Source organism: Spermophilus citellus, assembly GCF_964194105.1.
Source record: "Spermophilus citellus genome assembly, chromosome: 13".
In the NCBI taxonomy this organism is placed as follows: Eukaryota; Metazoa; Chordata; class Mammalia; order Rodentia; family Sciuridae; genus Spermophilus; species Spermophilus citellus.
In genome coordinates, this window is record NC_138193.1 from 110,168,438 (window position 1) to 110,190,710 (window position 22,273).

Sequence of the window (22,273 nt, forward strand, 5' to 3'; positions counted from 1 at the left end):
ATTGATACACAAGCATTGGCATACTGATACTCCAATAGTTGATTTGATAATCAAGATGGCTACTAAGTGACTATCCTGTGGGTAGGCCATAAAGACTATGGGTACACTGTACAAAGGATTCACATCCTATGCAGGGGGTTGGGGGTATAAGCAGGATGGCTTGAGATTTTATCACATTATTCAAAGTGGTATGCTATTTAAAATGTATGAGGTTTTCTTTCTTTTTTTTTCATTTAATATTGGACTATAGTTAACTATGGGTAACAGCAACCACAGACAGAGTGCCTACTCTAATTCTGTCAGATACTCATTTCTAATGTACTACAGTAACAGCCACCCTTTCCTGGAAGCACCAGTTGGGAGTAAGGTTGGGGTGACAGATGAGAGCAAATTTAAGTAATAATACCAGACTCACAGTTCTTACCCAAAGTTCAAGAGTTTTTAATGAATACTTCTCAATTTATTATTTGCCTCTGGTCAATTTCCCAAGACCTGAGTTGTTTTTGAGGAAGAAGATTTGCAGCTTCTTTACTCCACCATCTCTAGAAGCTGGACCTCTTCCTGACTATAGTATTTACAAGAGAATGAGAATCCACTGTGACACAGAAAAATAATAATAATGATTTTGTTGGTTGTTTTCGGTGTTATTTGAGCTACTAGGGATCAAAACCAGGAGCATTCTACCTCTGAGCTAAATTTCCATCCATTTTTAAATTTTGTTTTGAGATAGGATCTCACTAAGTTATTCAGGTTGGCCTAGAAATTATTAGAATTAACATAATGCCTCTTGAAATAAGGTTTAACTTTCTTTTCTTTCCTCAAAGCAACATAATGTACAAATAACAGCAAAAAACATCTTTTTCAAACAAGCTACATAAGAAAAATAAATAATAATCCTACTCTTCATTAAATTAAAGTTAATATTACATGTTTGGACAAAACAAGATTGTAGAAATTTAAAAAACTCCAACACCAAATACTAAGAGAGAAATTACTGTGTCTTATTACTAACTAAAAGTAAAATAACTTACCTCTATAGCAAAAATTCCTTTGTCACGCCCATATAATTTCATCTCTTCTGGAAAATGCTGGAATGCATTTATGTAGGGAATATGGCCCTCTTCAACAAATCTATATTTTTTTAAAAGAAAACATTTCAGTTAGAACTCGGTATTGACTTGAACTCTTTCTGAAAGTCTCTTATTTCAAAGGGAAAGAATTAGCTAAGCATATACTGTCTCCCACATATTTGTTAAGGATAAATCCAATGATATCTATTATTCTTTGTATCCATGTGTGAGACTATTTAGCCAATTATCTGAGTCTCTTAAAACTTATGAAATAGATTTAATACATCTAGGAAATATGGGTCTTCTCTGTCAGCTTACCACCAGCCTCCCCAGCCTAGCATTCCTTAATCCCTAGTTCCTGCTCATCTTGTCAATCACTTCTTTAGGGAGACCTTCCTTGCCCCCTGTTTTCCTTATCCGACCTTCTGTCCCTAACACCTATCCCAGTGCATGGCAGATGCTAGTCACTGAAGGAGACCATTAAGGAAGGAACCTTGTCAGTTTGCTCACCACTGCATCCCACTGTCTGGTAAATAGCAGGAAGACGGAACTGGACGAAAAAAGCACACACATATATAAACATACATACGTACATATATATATAAACATACACACACACACACACACACATATATATACATATATACACACATATATATATTTGTTATTTATATGTATTTTTATTTATAGTCTTTCATTCATTCAACAGAAATGTATTGGGTACTGTATATCCAACACCACCCTTGACTATGGAAAGTCAGCAGTGAACAAAACAGGCAAAAATTCTTTTCCAATTCTTTTACACTCTAGTAAAGGATGACAAGCATAAAAATCAATAAAATCTACAGTATGTTAGGTAGGAGAAAGTATTAAGGGGAAAAATAAAGCCTGGCAGGAGCACAGGGAGTGGGAATGGGGGTCTTAGATGTCAGGTTCCTAAACAAGGAAACTGTTAGGGAAGTAAGGCCAGGTGAGGAATGAGCACACAAAATCCACGGCCTCAGTGCTGCTGCTGGAGCAGAGCTGGCATCTGTCACCTTCCAGCAGCTGAAGAAAGACTGGTCCAAGTTTAGTTTCAAATTAAAAATGTGATTTAACTTTTTAGTTTACTGAAAATTGAGAATTAAATATTTTATGTAAAAATGGTGTTAAAGCTCCCCCAATTAGGTTTTCATTAGTTTCTTTAGTTTACATAAAAATATTTGTGCATAATAATCTGTATTCATATTAATCTGGATCTATATTTTTGATTTGAAATTATTTTATATTCAAAGTGTAATGTATGCCTACCACTTTTAAAACTACCTAGAATTTCATCATGGTAATACAGTGATAATTTATTTAGTTTTCACCTCATGGGATAATACATGCTAGTACTCTGTGGACGGTTAGGAGCTGAGAGATGAATAGGAGGAGATGGTCTGCCTACCCCCAAATGTCAGACAGCCTGCAGACAAGCCAGGAAGCATGCTACCATAAGTGCCACCAGAGGGGAACACTCAGCCTCTTAGGAGCAGAGGAAAGAGAAACCTGCCCAGGAGAAGCAGACATGCACTCCCCAAGCAGATCTTGAGTGTCTGGAGTTTTAACAGTTTGTCACCATTTGTAAACAGGGCTGCTCTTAGCCTCTTTCAAAAGTTTGTTTTTCTTTTCAATTTTGAATTTTTATTCATTCATTCATTCATTCATTCATTCATTCATACATACATACATACTTTTGGTACTGGGGACTGAACCCAGAGGCATTTTTACCACTGAGCCCCATCCCCAGTCCTTTTTTTTAAGTTTTGAGACAGGGTCTTACTAAGTTGCTTAGGGCCTTGCTAAGTTACTGAAGCTAGCCTTGAACTTGCAATCCTTCTGCCTTAGCCTCCCAAGTTGCTGAAATTACAGATGCAGAAAAAACTAAGGATAGCTACTGAATCAAAATTCTGAACAATCTATTTTCCTCAGCTGTTTCTCTGGATCAACCTACGAAGTTGAAGAGGAATTCGAACAGACTAAAATCTTCCTGTATGACTCTCCTGACCAATAGTACTATGTTAGCCACATCCCCTGGACACTGTTTCTATTTATAGTTTTACTGCATTGTTTGAAGTTTCAAACTGAAGGACTGGAAATTTAATAAACTGGTTCTTGGTTGCAGATCATGTGAGAAACACATTAGAGCCGGGTCCTGAACTTATTCCCTCTTTCTATTCCCTTACCACCACCCTAACCCAATTACCATCTCCTGTCTTAAGTATAGCAAAAGACCATGTGGTCTCCCTGTTTTCACCCTTACTTTTATAGAATCCATTTTCTACATAGCTGCCTAAATAATCTTTTTAAGAATATAAATCAGACCAGTCTCTCCTGCTGCAATCTTTCAGTGGCTTACTATCACACTTAAAAATTAGGTCCACTTCCTCTTATACGTAATTTTGTATAACAATGAAGGTCTCCTTCCATTTCCATGCAATTTCCCTTCTCTCTCCCTTTCCCTCCCACCTCTCATCCCTATTTAATGTTAATCTTGAGGGAAAAAAAAAAAAAAAACAAGGGAGAGAAATGAATTACAGCAGATGGGGTAGAGAGAGAAGATGGGAGGGGAGGAGAGGGGAGGGGGTATAGTAGAAGATAGGAAAGGCAACAAAATACAACAGACACTAGTATGGCTGTATGTAAAAACGTGGATGTGTAACCGATGTGATTCTGCAATCTGTATATGGGGTAAAAATGGGAGTTCATAATCCACTTGAATCAAATGTATGAAATGATATGTCAAGAGCTATGTAATGTTTTGAACAACTAATAATAAAAATAAAATTTTTTTTAAAAAAATTAGGACCAAAGTCCTAATCGGTATGGGGTCTCCTTTGGAGTGATGAGTATGTATGGGGAGTTGATAGAGAAGTGATAGCTCCACATCTTTGTGAATATAGTGGAAACCACTGAATTACATATTTTTAAAGGTTGAACCTTATAATTTATAAACTATACCTCAATTTTCAAAAATCCTATTTCTGATTTGACTTATAAAGGCATGCCTATACCTGCTTATCAAGTCTCTTGGCCTTCAAGCCTCCCATTCCTCCTTCAAATTCACTTCCTTCACTTACAAGATCCTCCTTCTGTTCCTTAATCACTGATCTTGTTTTAGGACTTGGCACTAACAACCTCCCTCTAATTGGAATGCTAGTACTTCCCATCCTCACCAGTCGGATCCACTTTCATTCAAAGTGCAGCTCAAATTATACCTTCCCTAATAACCAATCTAAGGTAGCCAAGTAGTCATTCTCCATCACATCATCTCATTTCAATCCTCTGAATCTGTCCAATCATTTTCTAGTTTATTTATGTACTTGCTCATCTGTTTTCTCCACTAGTATGAGACTTCATAAGAGCATGGATTTGCCCTACATATATGATTAACAATTGCATCTCAGGGGTCTAACTCTAGAACAATACATGAACATAGTAGATATTCAATAAGCATTTGTGGGAAAAATACATGTTGGCTATTTTTTATTATTGTTGTCATTATTGCTAGGTAAGCAGGGTCCCTTGTAAATTATCTGAAGAGTTATGAATTTAACCTAAAGACTATGCAATGATGCTAGAAGAGATTTAAATAGGGAGTGGCATGCACAATCAGTGTACAATGTATGGGTGTTCTGGCCAGGGTAATAACAGCTCCCTTCAAATCACAGTACTAAAATATTTTTTAAGTTTGGCCATAGTTCTCACACCCAGCATTCATAAGAATCCCTACTAGGAACAAAATTAACCAAATTATATTATTATAATTTATGCATGTACAAATATGCATACATACACACACACACATATAATCTCCTCCTCCTGGAGGGCTTATGAAAAGAGGTTATCATGCCCTACCCACCCCTACCCCCAGAGTTTCAAATTCAGAAGATCTAGAATGGGTCTAAGAATTTGCATTTCTGTAAATTCCCAGGTGATGGTGAATCTGTTGTTCAGGAAGCTATACTTGGAGAACCCTGGACAGAGCTCTTTCTAGGAGAAAAGAGAACTAGGATCAAATGGTGACGGCCCCTTCTCCTATTGCTCCAAGCTCTGTTTCCAAACTTGTAAACCCCTCACAGCAAAATAAAAGCCTCTAGCCAACTAGATCAAATCTCCTTGATGGCATTTTAGAATTCCTGTTGGTTAGGAAGGAGAAGGGAAGGGAAATGAGGGAATGAAGGGGAAGAGGATCTCACTCCCATTCTTCCACCCTCATTAGATTCTTCCTGAGCAGAATTTCACATAAATATTTTCTTCAACCTCTAAGATTTTTAGGAGAGTTCTGTTACCCCATGATAAAGTGTCTTGGGTGGGATGCCTAGTGCCTTTGTCCAGCTTGAAAAACATGGTTATATTTGTGGATTTGAAAGGTGCTTCTGGTTATAAGGATAAAAATGAATAGGAATGATACAAGATCGAAGACAAAAAGTTGTGAAACTATTAAGTAATCTAGGTGAGGAGAGAGACAATAGACACACAGAGAATAGAAAAAAGAATGGTTTTGAGAGTTATTTTGGAAATATAGTTGATAGGACATAGTAACTAACTATATGTAGAGAGAGGAAAGAACCAAGGATGATTCCTTGGTCTCTACAGAACAGGGTGCATGGCATTTACTAACATAGGAAACATTGGAGAAGGATTTGCATTAAGGAGATAGAAGATAAGCCTCTTTTTTAGTCCTGCTGATTTTGAGATACCATAGACACATCCAGGTAGTGTGTCCAGGAGGCAGCTGTATAGATGAATATATGGGTCTGGCCCTCAGTAGACAAGTCTGGGCTGGAGATATAAATTTGGGAGTCATCAGCATATAGATGGTAATTAAAGCCTTGGGAGAAGATGACATCACCCAACGAGGGCATACAAAGCACGATGAGGTTTTCAACTTAAGAGTAAAATTCACTGATTCATGGACTATCTGTATGCTGAGTTAATCACACCTGGGAAAAGCCTTGTTATTTGGTTGATGTGGCCAAATTCAAAGGCACTACCATTATTTACTGGAAACATTCTACTTAATAAAAGGGACTAGTGCCAATGATGATGGTGATGACAACAATGATGGTGATGATGAAAACAAGAACAACATGACAGCACTGGGTTCTCACTGCGTGCCAGACACTGTTCTAAGTCCTTCTCATGTAGACTAATTACTGAAAGTAGTTACAACCCGATGAGGTAGTTATTATTATTAGCCTCACTTTACCAGTGAGGAAACTGAAGCAGAGAGAAGTTAAGTCACTTACATAAGGTCACATAATAAGTGGCAGTGTCAGGAGTCTGGTTCCAAGTCTGTGCTGTTATAAACACCTTACACACTGACTAAACCCAAATATTATTATTCAGAACACATAAAAAAGAAAAAAATTAACATATTAATGATTTTGACATACCTATTGAGAAATTCTTACACTAATTTACTCAATTCATTAACATAAAATCCATAGGCCATTGGAAAATGTAAATGCCTACCCTCTGTATTAACAGGTTCTTCCCATAGCTTTGTTTTCAACTTTTCTTAATAAACAAACAGATAACCTCTATTTTAGCTCTCACAACAACAACACACATTTTTGTGTAACTACTAATAACTAGTTTGTTAATGTAAAGATCATCTGTTCATCTTTTCTTAGAAAATACTTAATACTATCATTCAGGTATTTTAATGTCATTTTTTTCTCTTCAAAGTATTTTATTTTAGATAATTAATTTTCCAGTATCTCATATGAGGAAAAATCTATCATTTCCCCTTATAAATAAGAAAACCTTCCAGGCATGGTGACGCATGCCTGTAATCCCAGCGACTCAAGAGGCTGAGGCAAGGGATTGCAAGTCAAGAAGCCAGCTTGGGCAATTTACCAAGTCCCTATCTCCAAATAAAAAATAAAAAGGGCCAGAGGTATAGCTTAGTGGCAAAGCACCCTGGGCTCAATCCCTAGTACTGCGAAGAAAAAAGAAAAAGAATCAAAAGATGAATTACTAGTCTAGGGGAGAGTAAACTTCAGAATCAAAACCCCAAATCTAGTCCCTCCTCAAAAAATTTCAAATATTCAAATGCATGAATAATTGACATTGATATTATTACATGATAAATTCAGCTTACCTCAAAAGATCAGAAAGAGTAATTGTTTCTCTCTGCCAAAGTAAGGACAGATAGCAGAAAGCAAGTGTCCTCGGCACAGTCATCTTCACAACTCCTTTTTCCTTTCGTTCTGAATATTCAACTCCGTCAAGAGATCCAGAACAGATAGATGCTGATTCTTAGGAGATTAAGCAAGAGTTTTTAAAATGTAAGTTAACTATTTTGGAGTAAAAAATCAAAAAGGCATTTTAAATATCCTAAAATGAAGTTACAATTGATAATCTTTACAAAGATCAATTTGACAATAAAAAGCAATCAAAGTTTAGAAGAAAATCAGCCAAAAATGTAACTGAGGTCAGGCGCAATGGTGTGCGCCTATAATCCCAGCTACTTGGGAAGCTGAGGCAAGAAGATCACAAGTCCAAGACCAACCAGGGCAACTTAGTAAAACCCTGTCTCAAAAAAGAAAACAAAAAAGGAGGGAGGGGCTGGGTCAAAGGCAGATAGTTTTGCTGACCATTCTGTCCCCAGAGCCCAGAACAATTCCCAGAACAGAGTAGGAACCAAAAAAAAATTCAGCAACAAACTGTTCAACACTTCTAAGATTCTGTCCTAAAGAAATGGTCTCAGAAACATGCAAATGTTTGCCAAGCACCTGTAATCCCAGGGACTCAGGAGGCTGAGGCAGGAGCATCACAAGACAGAGAACAGCCTTAGCAACTTAGTGAGGCTATAAGCAACTCAGCAAGACCCTGTCTCAAAATAAGAAATAAAAAGGTTTGGGGATATAACTTAATGGTAAAGTGCCCCTGGATTCAATCCCCAGTACCAAAAAAAACAAACACACACAGATTTAAAGTGAAGGAATATTGTGCAGCACTACTAATAATATGAAAAAAATTTAGAACAACCTAAGCACCAAGAATAGAAACTTAATTAATTCCACACAACTGTATACTCCATAATAATTTCCATAATGCTTTAGCTCAGCAGTTCTCAAAGTATAGTCCCTGAAATAGGAGCATCAGTGTCATCTGAGAACTTAACAGAAACTTAAATTACTGTATTTTAAAAAGCTCTCCAGAAGATTCTGCCAAATGCCAACATTTGAGGACCACTGCTTTAAAAGAAGTAGAATGCAGATTTCCTCAAAATACTGTTACACACACACACACACACACACACACACACACTTTTCATATAGTCCTCTCATCATGTAAGGACCTCCAGTTAAGATGGCAGATTAAAAATACTTTAGCTTCTGCTCTCTCCCACTACAACAATTAGTAATTGTTAAAACTATAAAAATCCAAGAACAAATAACATGGAAAAGGAGATAACAGCAATAAAATTTTAGAGGCTGGAAAGCATATGGCTAGGTAAGGACTGCCTTGGCAGTTAGTGAAAACTAGATCCAAAGTGAGCAGCAGAAAGGCCAAAAAGCAATCTAATTTTTCACTAGAGATCCCTAAAGGCGGCTCAGGAATTGATTAAATTAGATACCCCTAGAAACTGGATGAGGGCAGGAATAACACCAGGAGGACTGCTTGAAAGTCTTGATTTAAAAACAGTTAAGGCTCGGGGATGTAGCTCATGGTTACAGTGGTACAGCACTTGTCCAGCATGCAAGAGGCCCTGGCTTCAGCCGCATTTAACAATAAATGCAAAGAAGGGAAGGAGGAAGATGCCCACACACCCAGATTCTTACCCCAACTCTATACAGCCATGTGACTGCCCCTCCCCAATCTTGGCATAAAATTGGAAGTCTCTCCTCTACAGAGTAAAACAAAGGGTCTCTAGAATAAGGTAAGTCACTAACATTGCATGGTGGAAAATGAAAACAGGAGAATTAAGTGAAAGTCCATGTGCTGAGTACTGTAACAAACTCCCAACCCCCTCCAGGCTGCTTCTTGCCCAGTTCCCAGAACACTGATTGCCAGGATCATACACTTGCTAAAGAGAAGACTCAAAGAGATTTCTCTGGGGAATCTGATCAACTTGTTGGGGGTGGGGTAAGTGGGTGGAGATTTAAAGATAACAATGGAGGTTCACTAAGAAAATAACCCATCTAAATCACCCCTGTGTACAGAACAGAGCTGACAAGACTCACCACATGCACAAAACTTTCGTGTGTATCTCTCTTTCTGGACTGTTTTTATTTGTATTGGTGCTGGGCATCAAAATCAGGGCCTCTACTGATCAAAATCTCCCCAGCTCTTTTGTTTCCTCCATTCTTTTTTATTTCTATTTTTTTTTATTTGTAGTTTGACACAAATCCTTTATTCTTTATTTTTCTGTGATGCTGGGGATTGAACCTAGTACCTAGCTCATGCTAGGCAAGCGCTCTACCACTTCACCACCATAGATTCACTAAAAATCTGAAGAATGTCTATCATAAAAAACAGGAGTGAAAATAATCAAATCAGAAAGAAAATCATTAATATCCTCTGTGAAATAAGAAAAGGTGCTCCACAAAAAAATGAGGAAATAAACCAGGAAAAAAGATTAAGTGAAATCCAGAAAATAAGAAAATCAACAAAAGAGAAGTGACAGAATCGCAGGATGGTAGTAAAAGAGATTCCAAAGTCGGCCAGGCCATATTCTTGGGACAATGCTGGAGAGAATTTTTTCAGAAGATAAAATTAATACAACATTTAAGGTAAAGAGGAGATTTTTAAGAACTGGGAGAAGGTATAAAGACATATTAGTAATAAATTATAGATTAGTACAAAAAGAAAAAATTATAAATTAGTAATAAATAGAAAAGTAATCAAATAACAATAATTAACTCAAGGAATATTAAAGGATACACAGAAAAATCATATAAGCTATATGTTTCAGTTCTGAATAGCATTTTTATATTTATAATCATTTAGGCACTAAATACTGATCTAGTTAAAAAAAAACACGTATAATTGGATTGGCAAGATGGAGAATGAGAAATACAGAATCATGTTCTGGGGATGATCTGGGGAAGAGAGGCAGCAGGGATGTATGAAAGAGCTAAGACTCCATCTTCCACAATTGGGAATTCAATAGCTAACGTCCCAACCAGAAATTAAGATAACACTTGAGGCATGTGATTCGGAGATATAGACGTTACAAAAAATTGAAAACAGTGTCTCTTGGGAAAAGAACATTCAGGCAGATGGTGAACTATACACTTTTTTGTTGTTGCTGTTTTTGCAATTTTTCATAACAAGATTTGGAAATGATCTGAATTACACACATGTAGAATTTTAATTAAGAATTTTATGGGGCTGGGGATGTGGCTCAAGTGGTAGCGCGCTCGCCTGGCATGCGTGTGGCCCGGGTTCGATTCTCAGCACCACATACAAACAAAGATGTTGTGCCCGCCAAAAAATAAAGATTAAAAAATTCTCTCTCTCTCTCTCTCTGTCTCTCTCTCTCTGTCTCTCACTCTCTCTTGGAAAAAAAAAATTTCTAAAAAAAAAAAAAAAAAAGAATTTTAAAAAAGGGGCTGGGATTGTGGCTCAGCTATAGAGCACTTGCCTAGCATGTGGGAGGCCCTGGGTTCGATCCTCAGCACCACATAAAAGTAAATAAATAAAATAAAGGTATTGTGTTCAACTACAACTAAAAAATAAATACTTTAAAAAAAGAATTTAAAGAAAGCAGAAACAGTTTACATTTTTGCAAAAACAAAACAAAAATCTTTCCCTTTCCCTATATATACATGAAGAAAGAACTTCTAGATGATCAACTACAGCAGTAGTGGTTATTTCTGGGTGGTTCAAAAACCAGTGATTTTATTTATTTATTTATTTATTTATTTATTTATTTATTTAAGAGAGAGAGAGAGAGAGAGAGACAGAGAGAATTTTTTAAATATTTTTTTTTAGTTTTCGGCAGACACAACATCTTTGTTTGTATGTGCTGTTGAGGATCGAACCCGGGCTGCATGAATGCCAGGCGAGCGCGCTACATTTTATTTTCTTTGTGAGTATCTTCATCTAATAGTTCTGTAATGAGGTGCATTCATGAATTTAGCATAAAACCTAACAGGTCTAAAAATCATCATCTACTAAAAAAAACAAACAAAAAAATCCTTAACAAAGGTAAACAAAACAATCATGATGCTTTAAAAGTAATCAACACCTTCTTTTAAAAGGCTTGCATGGTTTTAGAGTCACAGTATGTATGAGACTGTCTGAGTTTAAGGTTGCCTGAAAACATGAAGAAGAAAATTCCAAAGAGTCATTGCTGTCCAATCATCCTCTGATTCTAACACTTGACTTATTTGGACACAAAAACTAACTTATCTGACATCTGTGTCACTGTGCAGTCCAGCAAGACATGGAGATATGCTGTGATAACAATTTTTAACCTTTGGCAAGTAAAGGTTTGCAAAGAAACAGTCCATACAAGAAATATTTTGTTTCAAGCTGGGGCTATGGCTCAGTGGTAAAGTACTTGCCTAGCATGGGTGAGGCACTGGGTTCGATCCTCAGCACCACATAAAAAGAAAGAAAGAAAGAAATATTTTGTTTCAAATTTTATATTACCACTGTAAACTCAAGATTTCAATAAACAACCCCTAATACCAGAGAAGTTGGAGCCTATTTCCCAAAGACATCTTATCAGCACATATCAAGATTGTTATAACCTGTAACAAAAGCCTGGTTAAGTTCTCTGTGGTCTGTTTTCCACCATGATTTTATAAAGAAAAAAATGTACTGAAGGAACAACTAAAACAAATAAATATTTTATGGAGAAGGTCTATATCCATAATCTTAAGTATATTCTTAAATATTTAAAGTTATAGAATAAAATTAAAAAGTAAGACATACACATAACAGTAAATTTTATTCAGCTTGCTTTAAGCTATACTTAGAAACTGTATATTATCGTGCAAAGTTACATTTTTTCTGCTACAAACTTCTTTGAAAATTCTAAGCCCACATTACACACACACACACACATTCTTTTTTGATGTAGCTTCCTTCTTTCTGGATCTACTTTCTCTTTATCTCCCTTCAAAAATCATACAAATTTACTCACCTGGAGATAATGTACCTTTTTAAAAACTGCACCAAAATTTTATTTAATTTGCCTTTTTCTCAGGCATGAGATTCAGCAAGTCATTCTTCATTAGATCAAATTCCCTTTCTGAGAATATCACAAGATAGGATTAAGCTATTTTTAAGACGCAGTACTAGCTTTAAATTTTTGAACAGTTTAAGTTCTGATTTTTACCTGGTTGTGATGCTTTGGTGATGGGGAAAGGCTTTTGAGTTTGGGCATCAGGCTGAGACTCTGCTCCACTTTCAACAAAAGACAGATGGCTAACATTACTCAGCAGCTCAGGCTCACTAGCCCAGTCTGACTGACTTAGGTCATCTTCCAAAATCTGTTCACAAAATAATTTAAATAAAAATATTGCACAGGAGTTTAAAACAGCTGATTTCTGTGAACTTCTTTACCATCATAAATACCATAAGAGAAGTATTACAGAGAGCTGCCAAGTCCCTAACTCTGAAAAGTATTTACTTCTGAAACACAATCCCGGATAGCTCCTAGCAATGCTTCTTAAAGAAGGGCTACAGGGGCTGGAGTTGTAGCTCAGTGGTAGAGTGCTTGCCTCGCACACATGAGGTCCTGGGTACGATCCCCAGCACTACATAAAAATGAACAAATAAAAATAAAGATATTAAAAAAAAAAAAGAAGAAGAAGAAGAAGGGCTACAGACAAGGATGAGTGAAGAAATGCGGCCAGCAGAGCAGAAGGGTCTCCTCCCCCCGCCCCCCAACACTTCTCTTATAGCACTAATATCCTCATAATGAAAACATCAGCAAATAATGGCTTCATGCACACTGTCTGGCTTCCTTCTACAAAACCTACCTGGGGAATTTTTGCTTCCTAATCTTGTTCATTCTGTTTCTCCTGCTTGAACTGTCTTTCTTTTCTTCTCCCTCTCTCCAATTCATTACTTCATCTATTATGCTCTTTCCAACCCATTCTTCTTCTATGATTTCTCATTTCTTTGAATTCCTATAGCACTTACTGTTTATAACGTATAATCGACAAGGATGTACCATCTCATCCCATTGGTTGATAGGTCACACACGCAGTGTGAATGAAGTGATCAGAGTGTCACTAAGAAGGTCAGCTGGCTGGCTAACAACCTCATTAGCTGACCTTACCTTGAGGAACTGGTTGCAAGCAAAAAGCATCAATATTAGCCCTTCAGGTCAAGAAACTTGATCCTATTACAAGTTGATAAGACATATTTAAGAAGCTCACTAGAGAATGAAACTTAAAAAAAAAAACAAAAAAAAAAACAGGGAATGGGATAAAATACTGGCATTTTCTGTCAAGCATAACTCCTCCCTCCCTGTGGGGAAGCCACAAAAGGTAAGGCATGGACTCTAAGAAAACTGAAGCAATCAGAAGAAAACTCCTGGGAATGGGCTGGTGGCTCAGCGGTAGAGCACTCACCTAGCACCTGCAAGGCACTGGGTTCAATCCTCAGCACCACTATAAAACAAGTAAATAAAACAAAAGTATTGTGTCCAACTACAAATAAGAAAAACAAACAAACAAACTGCCTTAGGCTCCTGCAGCAAGCACCTATGAGCAGCTCACATTATCCTTTGCCCTCTTCAAAATTCTTCTGGATCATCCAAACTCCCACCTATAGCCAAGTTCTCCATTTGTGCAATCGATTCTACTTCTCTTACCTATTCAAAGATAACATTTCCATTTTTTTCTCTCCATTGTGAATACTTCTTCTCTCCTGTATCATTCCATCAGTACACAAATATGCCCTCATTTATACTACTTTTTTAAAAACTTCCTCTTGACCTCAGCTCCCACACAATTTCTCTGTACTTCTTTGCAGCAAAATTCTTCAATAAAGTTCTGAAGTGCTATCTCAAATTTCTCTTCTCTCAATCTATCTATGCCCCAACTGCAATCAATTAACTCCCTGGTGAATTCCACCAGCCTTATGGTTTTATTTATTTATTTATTTATTTATTTATTTATTTATTTTTTAAAGAGAGAGGAGAGAGAGAGAGAGAGAGAGAGAGAGAGAGAGAGAGAGAGAATTTTTTTAATATTTATTTTTTAGTTATTGGCGGACACAACATCTTTGTTTGTATGTGGTGCTGAGGATCGGATCGAACCCGGGCCGCACGCATGCCAGGCGAGCACGCTACCGATTGAGCCACATCCCCAGCCCGCCTTATGGTTTTAAATATTAGCTACTATACTTTAATTATGAAATATATTTTATCCCCTTATTTTAACATCCTTGAAATCACGATGTAGATTATAATTGGTGGAACATCATGATTTAATCTGCAGCATTTTTTTTTTCTGAGTACTTCCAATAATGGTGTATCTTATAAACAATAGCCTTCTAGATTTAATGATGGTAGTGCAAACTGACAGCTTTCAATTTCTATCTCTAGCCTAGACTTTTCTCCTGAACTACAGACTTAAATGTCTAACTGCACTTGACATTTCCTCTTGGATATCTCACACCTGTCTCAAACTTTTAACATGCCCCAAACTAAACTCCTGATGTTCTTGTTCCACCTGCCATTTCAGTTGATGGTAACTCCTTGCTTCAGCTGCTCAGGCCAAAAACTTTATAATAGTCACCCTTTTCTCTCCCACACCCCACATCCAGTCCATCAGGAAATCCTGTTGGCTCTATCTTCAAAGTTTATCTAGGATTCAACCACTTATCTCCAAGGATACCATTTGTTCCCAGCCCCCACCAGGGCTTACCTAGGGCAGTGCTTCTCAAACTTTAGTAGATAAAGGAAGCATCTAGGGGTCTGTTAAAATTCAGATTTAGGTTTGGTCTGGGTGAGGCCTGAAATTCTGCATTTCTTACCCATATCCCTGTATCTTCTCTCTCACTTCCTTAAGCTCCATCCTCAGGAAGGCCTTCCTGACCACCTGATAACACAGCATCCTTCCCTGCAGTCCCACTCTTATTCCCCTTACCCTGATTTATATATATTTGCTTGTTTACTGGTTTTCTTTTGCAAGTTTCCAGTAGATTCCACCGCTCAAGGTAGTAGGGCCAGGATTCAAATACAGGCCTCCTACTGCTTCTAAAATAGTCACACCCAAAGCACTACAAAAAAATATTTATTGGGTGTTTGAGAAGGTTAAGCTTCTAAGTCCTTTCTTTCTTTTGCAATGCTAGGGATAGAATCCAGAGCCCTGAACAAGCTATGTAAGAGGTCTACCACGGAGTCACAGACCAGCCTCCAAGCTTCTAATTCAAAAGTCAGGGTTCCCCTTCCTTTCAAAAGACAGTATAGGAGCGAGGGATATAGCTCAGCCATAAAGTACTTGCCTAGCATGTATGAGGCCTTGAGTTCAATCCTCAACACCTACTCCCAAACACACACATACAAGCACACACGTAAACACACAACAATATAGCTGTACTTTAGCAACTGAAATTATACTACCAATTTATATATTAGCTTAAAATTTTTCTTTGTGCTTATTTATTTACCAAGATTTGAGTGTGACACTAATACTGCTTTATCCAGATCTTTACTTAAACCAACAAAACTTTTTGGTTTTAAATCTTACGCTAACTTGAAAATATTTAAATGCCACAGAGAACCCTAGGTTTCTATTTTATATTTTCTATGTGTTAGACAAGTCCCAAATACAATCAACGAATACCTCAGCTAAGCTCAGGAGGCTGAGCTGGAGTATCTCAAGATGGGAGGCCAGCCTCAGCAACTTAGTGAAACCCTGTCTCAAAATAAAAATTTTAAAAAGTGGGGTGGGTTGGTGATGTAGCACAGTGGTCAAAAGCCCCTGTTCAATCCCCAGTATCAAAACAAAACAAAACAAAACAAAAAAACAACATAATATAAAAAATCTCAGCTATGAAATCTTAAGATCAAGTTGTTACTAGTTTGGCTGCTATTTTCTCTTCTAAATTGTCATCTTAGAACCATACAGTATCTTTTGCTTTTCTTGAGAAGTACCTGTCTTCTATATCAAGATAGGATAATGTATCATAACTCTAACCATAAAATATTATTTTCCTGGTACATTCAAGTTATTTTTCTTGAGTTTAAATTCATGGTGTCACATTTTTAAGAAGTTTCTCAAACTAATTCCTTAATTTTTCTTCCCCCTATAATCGTCTCCTGAATGACTTGCTTACTCTAAACTTCTCACTCTTAGGACCAGCAGCACTGCAGATACTAGCAGCTCAGAGATGCCTCCTCGTCTCACCTCTGTAACCTCTTCCTTTCACACAGACCTGGGCTTCTCGGTGCCAGGTCACTGAACTCTGCATGTTGAGCCTGAGGACCAGAACAAACAAGGAAACACAGGAACAAATTCCCAAGCTCTTAGCAAATGGGAATCAAACAGATTAAGAATCTCTTCTTCTCAGTCCTGGAGGGCAAGTACTGCATATCAAACACAGCAAACTGGCCTTTCTTAGCAGTGGAACTGTCTTTAAACCAAACAAACGTTTCATGACACATCGGCAAAGCAGTCAAAAACAAGCTGCCAAAAATACAGTGGCTCTAGTAGATGTAGGGAACGGGGTACATGGGTTTATTTTTCCTCACATCAAGGCTTCTGAGGGCTGGGATTATGGCTCAGCGGGAGCACTCACTAGCACACATGAGGACCTGGGTTCGATCCTCATCACCACATAAAAATAAAATAAATAAAGGTATTGTGTCCAACTACAACTAAAATAAATATTAAAACAAAAAAGGCTTCTGAGAAGAGATAACTAAGCTGAATCTTGAAATGCCAGGTAAAGTAAATAAGTAATCCAAGCAAAAAGAGTAACATACAAAAAAGAAAACAAACTTTTAATAATAGCACATTTAGAAATTCCTTAAAATTTCTACCTAGGGCTGGGGTTGCAGTTCAGTGGTAGAGTGCCTGCCTGCCTAGCACTTGTGAAGCACTGGGCTCGATCCTCAGCCCCACATTAAATAAATAAATAAAGTTATTATGTCCATCTACAACAAAAATATTTTTTAAAAAGCTTCTATCTAAAAAATTAATTAGTCTAATAAGAAGTCAAAATTCATTTTGATGTCTAAATCAGAGACCCTGTCCTGGACTAAACTGAAAGCTTCTTCACCAAAATCCTCTTAAAACATCACAATCCCATACTCAAACTACTCACAAACCCCATATTTCCAGCTCTGACTCACTACACATCTTTTATCCCACTTCTCAGACTTGTGACTTACCTTAGCTTTCCTTCCACTGGTATATATTGGGTTTTTACAATATGCCTGCTTGCTCTTCTGAAGGTAGCGCTTCCAAAAATTATGTAAAACTTCATTCTAAGGTGGAAGGGAAATGAGTGGTGATTCAGGTTATGACAACAAATGTTCAGGTGCATAGGTACCACAGAACCTCTTGTATTTTATATACTGCTTTCACCTAAATGCCTGCTTTTCCTCAAGTAGAAAGATAGCATAATAGCAGGTATGTAGGGAAAATGGAATAGCTCTTCTTAATCTTACATTTCAGAAAAGAAAAGGACATTATAGATCACTTCGTTAAACCCTTTCTCGTACATTTTAATTAAGGATCAGAGAAAGAAAACAACTTATACACGACTATGTTTCTAGTCAGGGTCAAAGCCCCTAAACCCTAGCACTAATAATGATTTCTTTTTAATTCTACTCTGAATCTTACTCTTCCAGCAATGAAATGTAAAGGTAACATCTAGACACTGGAAGACTTACCTTTAACTCAGGGCCCACTCCAAGGGCCTTTAGGGCTTCTGCTTGTTGGTAAAGTATGTACTGAAAACCTTCACACACATACCAATCCCAGCCTTTTTCTAAATGACAAATAACCACATGTTAGACATTTGCACTCCTAATTTACTAACTCGATGCTACTACATAATTACAATTTGTGTTTATACACTGTAACTTGAATTTTTCTGTGCTCCTGAATAGTTTCAATTCTTACATTCTCTTGTTTCTAGTCTGGAAAATTTGTACACAAATGCTAAAATTAAGCATTTTGTATAATTTCATATTTAAATGTTTTCCATCAACTGTGATTTTTCTGAAATATTAACCTATAAGGGAGAAAAATAAGTAGTTACCACACTAAAAAAGTGAAAAAAGTTTTTGAAATGATATTTTACCAGACATTGTCAAACAGAACCCTAAATGAAAGCACTCAGTCATTGCTTCCATCACTCACAATAGCCCAGCAAATTACTTGGCAAAAGATGACAAATGTCAGGATCTGATAGTCCAAGAGTGTGAAAAAGGCAAAAAGAACATTCAAAGAAAATAAGCTGTTCAATAGCATTCTACTTTTCCAGATATAATTTTACATTATAGGGAGAAACTGAAAGCAAGAAATCTAATTCTTCCTGATCTCTGCTTACATACCAAGTGCGTACTAAAGTATTTTAAGTAAATTATTTTCTTGAATCCTCAAAACCATCCTAAGACATTATTAAGAAATATGCCGCCACAATAGATGGCAACAGACAGAGCAAATGTTAAATGACTATAGCAACCAGTTAAAGAAAACATTAAAATTGTAACGCCACGATGTGTTTTACTCCTCATTACAGGATAAATATAAGTATGTTATCAATTCTTTAAAAATAGCTTCTGAAGTCTGTTACTGTCTTCCAGAATCCTTCTCCCATACACGTGGCAGAGGACTCAACCCGTCTCCCCTACTTGAATGTCTCAGTGTCTCCCAACACCCCCCGGAATAACTCAATCCCATCCTGGAAGGGATCTCAGGGTGTAACAGAAAGCTTGTATTTCTGATGCATCCATACACTGTCCCAGCATGCTGTTTCGGAAACTTAGAAACTGATAAAATGGCATTTTAAATTCTGAGTCTATTCCTATTTTACAAAATAAATGATATCACTCTTTTCACTTCAGAGATGAAGAGACTAAGAAGATAAGGTTGACTATAGACACTTAACCCCTTATTAAGCACCTAGAGTTCCTTGAGGAATTTACGATTAAACTTCACATTGTAACTATTTAAACACATCAAGTCTGAATTAATCAGGATTTACTCTGATAAAATTTAAGAAAAATTAATCAGGTTTTAGTCCAATTAAAATACAAGTGCTAAAATTAAGAATTTTGTATAATTTCAGATTTTAAATGTTTTTCATTAACTGTGATTTTTCTGAAATATCCTAAAAGGGATAAAAATAAATAGTTAGCATACTAAAGTCATCATTAAAAGCAGGGAACATGAGTTAATATTTAGGCATTCTCTGTTATTCATCTAAGAATGTCAATGTATTCCATGTAAATATTTAATTTATATATATATATATATATATATATATATATGTATATATACACAATATTTTATGTATGTGTTATCTTCACAGCTACCTCATGTAGAAAAGTCTACTATTATCATTACCCTGGTTTCAAATTTGAGAATCTGGTCCTAGGTCATTAGTCACAAAAATAAAACGCTTCAGTGGACTTTACCTCCAATCCTTCTCACTAATGGTTAATTATATGTACTCATTAGATTAATAAAGTAGATTATCTTTCCAAGCACACCCATGCTGAGGCTATTTTAAGGGAAAATAATCTTCCTATTTTAAAAGGGTGTGCTCAAAAATCAACATGAGAAATGGGCTTCTGAAAGTTTATTGTGTTTAACTCACCTAACTACAGTTGAATGACTGTGGACAATAAGCATTTTCCTTGAAAAGCATAGAAAATCATATTTCTAATCAATAGTAGACATGCAACAGAAGAACATATGCCAGTAGATAAAAATAAATGTTCCTTTTGCTATTATTATCTTTTGCATAATAGTTGCTCCACTGGAAAAGCAACTCAATGACAGTAATAAGGACTTAATAAAAGATATGCTTTAATACATCTGCTTTCAATTTTACCATCAATAGTTACCAATTTTAATTCAATTTTGGAATATCTGCTGTAAAGCTAGCATTTTCTCTAGAATCTAAATTTAAACTTCCATTCCATGCCTCCAAATCATGACAGTGAAAGATGTGAATGAAGAATGTTAAGTGTGGGGCTGAGGCTGGGGCTCAGTGGCAGAGTGCTGCTTGCATGTGTGAGGCACTGGGTTCAATTTTCAGCACCACATACAAACAATTAATTAATTAATTAATTAAAGGTCCATTAATAACTAAAAAAATTAAAAGGAAAAAAAAAGTTAAGCACAAATGAAGAACGAGCTTACCATGCTTTCTTTTTCTTTTAAGCCCCCTGTTTATGGTTTTTATCTTGGCATTAGGAATAGCATCAGTGTTTATGACTTCCTTAGATCTCTACAGGAAACAAACACAGACCTTATGAAGGTTTTACATCGCCCATAGCATCAAGTATGCTCTGCAAAGTATAATAAACCAAATTGCAAATGCCAAGACCAATCGTGGTCTTGGGAAAATCATATAAGTTGTAACATATTGGCTAAACTTTATGTTGCTTTTTCATTAACAATTTCTTTCTTTCTTTTTCCCCCAGGGCTGAGGATGGAACACAGAGGAACTCAGGGCGTTGGGTGTTTATTAGGCAAGCGCTCTGCCACTGAGCCAAATCACCAACCCCAACAATTTCTTGATTCTTAAAACAGTGCCTAAACATAGTAACCACGAGGTGTCTGTTAAATGAATAAACTTTATTTTAAATCACTGATTAACTCTATTAAACAAAATCAAAAGTCAAATTTACTTTTTTCTTTCCTCCATGCAAGACACATTTGGGCATTAAAACAATTTCTGTATTTGCCATACTATTGATGCCTCTTTTTCCATGTGTTTTAATATTACTCTATAACTGCTTTCATGTCTAAAATTATAAAAGTACTATTCTTTGTTTTTAGTGAAACTTACAGAATTTTAGAATGATTAACTGATTAATATAATTCATACCAGCCTTTTTTTAATATTTAGTTTTTATTATAGATGGACACAATATCTTTTTTTTATATATTTGAAAACATGGGAAGTAGTTGTTTATATGGTAGTCCATTTATATCAGTATTACAGAAACACTTCAAATATGAATTTAATCTCTTAAATTATTTCTAACAATTTTTATCTGCATGAGTTTTTAGTTTGCACATAAACAATGATGTGTAACATTAATTACAATTTTTTAAGTAATTTAGATCAACCTCCTTACCCTACCTTCATAATATTGCTATATCAGATTCCCTAAATTTGAGCCAATATTTTGTCTAATATAACATTTGAAAAATCAGAGAAATTGGACACAATATCTTTATTTTATTTTTATGTGGTGCTGAGGATCAAATCCAGTACCTCACACATGCTAGGTGAGCAGTCTAGCTCTGAGCTACAACCCTAGCCCCATACCAAAGTCTTTTTCTTCCAACTGCTCTCAAGATCAAGTGTCTAAGATTCTGGCTTTCTCACAACCAAAAATGAATGAAATTTATCTTTAACTCTCATTAGAAATAAAAGATGACAGGATTTTTGGGATGTAGTCTATCTAGTCACAGAAAATATTTTCAAAGCAATTTTAGTGTACTAGGTTGGTCACACTGAGAACATAAGACATGTCAAAGTAAATACAAAAGCAGTTATCTAGCAATAACAAGTAAAACTTATAAAGGATAGTCAGGAAAAAAAGGCTCAAAATACAGATTATACAAAATGTGAAACAACAAAAAAACTAGAAAAAGCTAAATATCTAAAATTAGAGCTATAAGTAAATTACTGAATGGTTATATTAAGGAATTACTTAGAGTCAGCAAAAATATCTGCAAATGTTTAGAATATCACAAAGAAAAAGATCTCAGATCCCCTTTCCTCTCTCATACATAGGAAAAAAAGACAAAAAGGAAATTCTTGGGCTGGGGTTGTAGCTCAGTGGTAGAGCACTTGCCTAGCATGTGTGGCAGTGGGATTCATTCTCAGCACCACATAATCAAATAAAGGTCCACTGATAACCCAAAAAAATATATTAAAAAATAAAAAAAGGAAATTTCTGAAATGTGTTGAGATCATTAATTTAAGCTTTCATCTTCACAATTTCAAAATTTCCTACAATAAACATGTATTGCTCTTATAATCTTAAAAACCTATTAAACTTA

The 22,273-nt window shown here is 36.1% G+C and overlaps 1 protein-coding gene across 1 annotated transcript in view; it reads right to left on the bottom strand.

Moving 5' to 3' along the window:
• Positions 1-22,273, bottom strand: part of TAF1B (TATA-box binding protein associated factor, RNA polymerase I subunit B) — a 73,804-nt gene that overhangs the window by 45,244 nt on the left and 6,287 nt on the right. Inside the window, exons 3-8 of the mRNA XM_081264129.1 lie at positions 20,396-20,483; positions 17,914-18,011; positions 17,410-17,505; positions 12,397-12,550; positions 7,201-7,357; positions 1,032-1,131 (exon numbers count right to left, since the gene is read on the bottom strand). Of these exons, the coding sequence (XP_081120255.1) occupies positions 1,032-1,131; positions 7,201-7,357; positions 12,397-12,550; positions 17,410-17,505; positions 17,914-18,011; positions 20,396-20,483 (693 nt within the window). The remainder of the gene's footprint in view (positions 1-1,031; positions 1,132-7,200; positions 7,358-12,396; positions 12,551-17,409; positions 17,506-17,913; positions 18,012-20,395; positions 20,484-22,273) is intronic.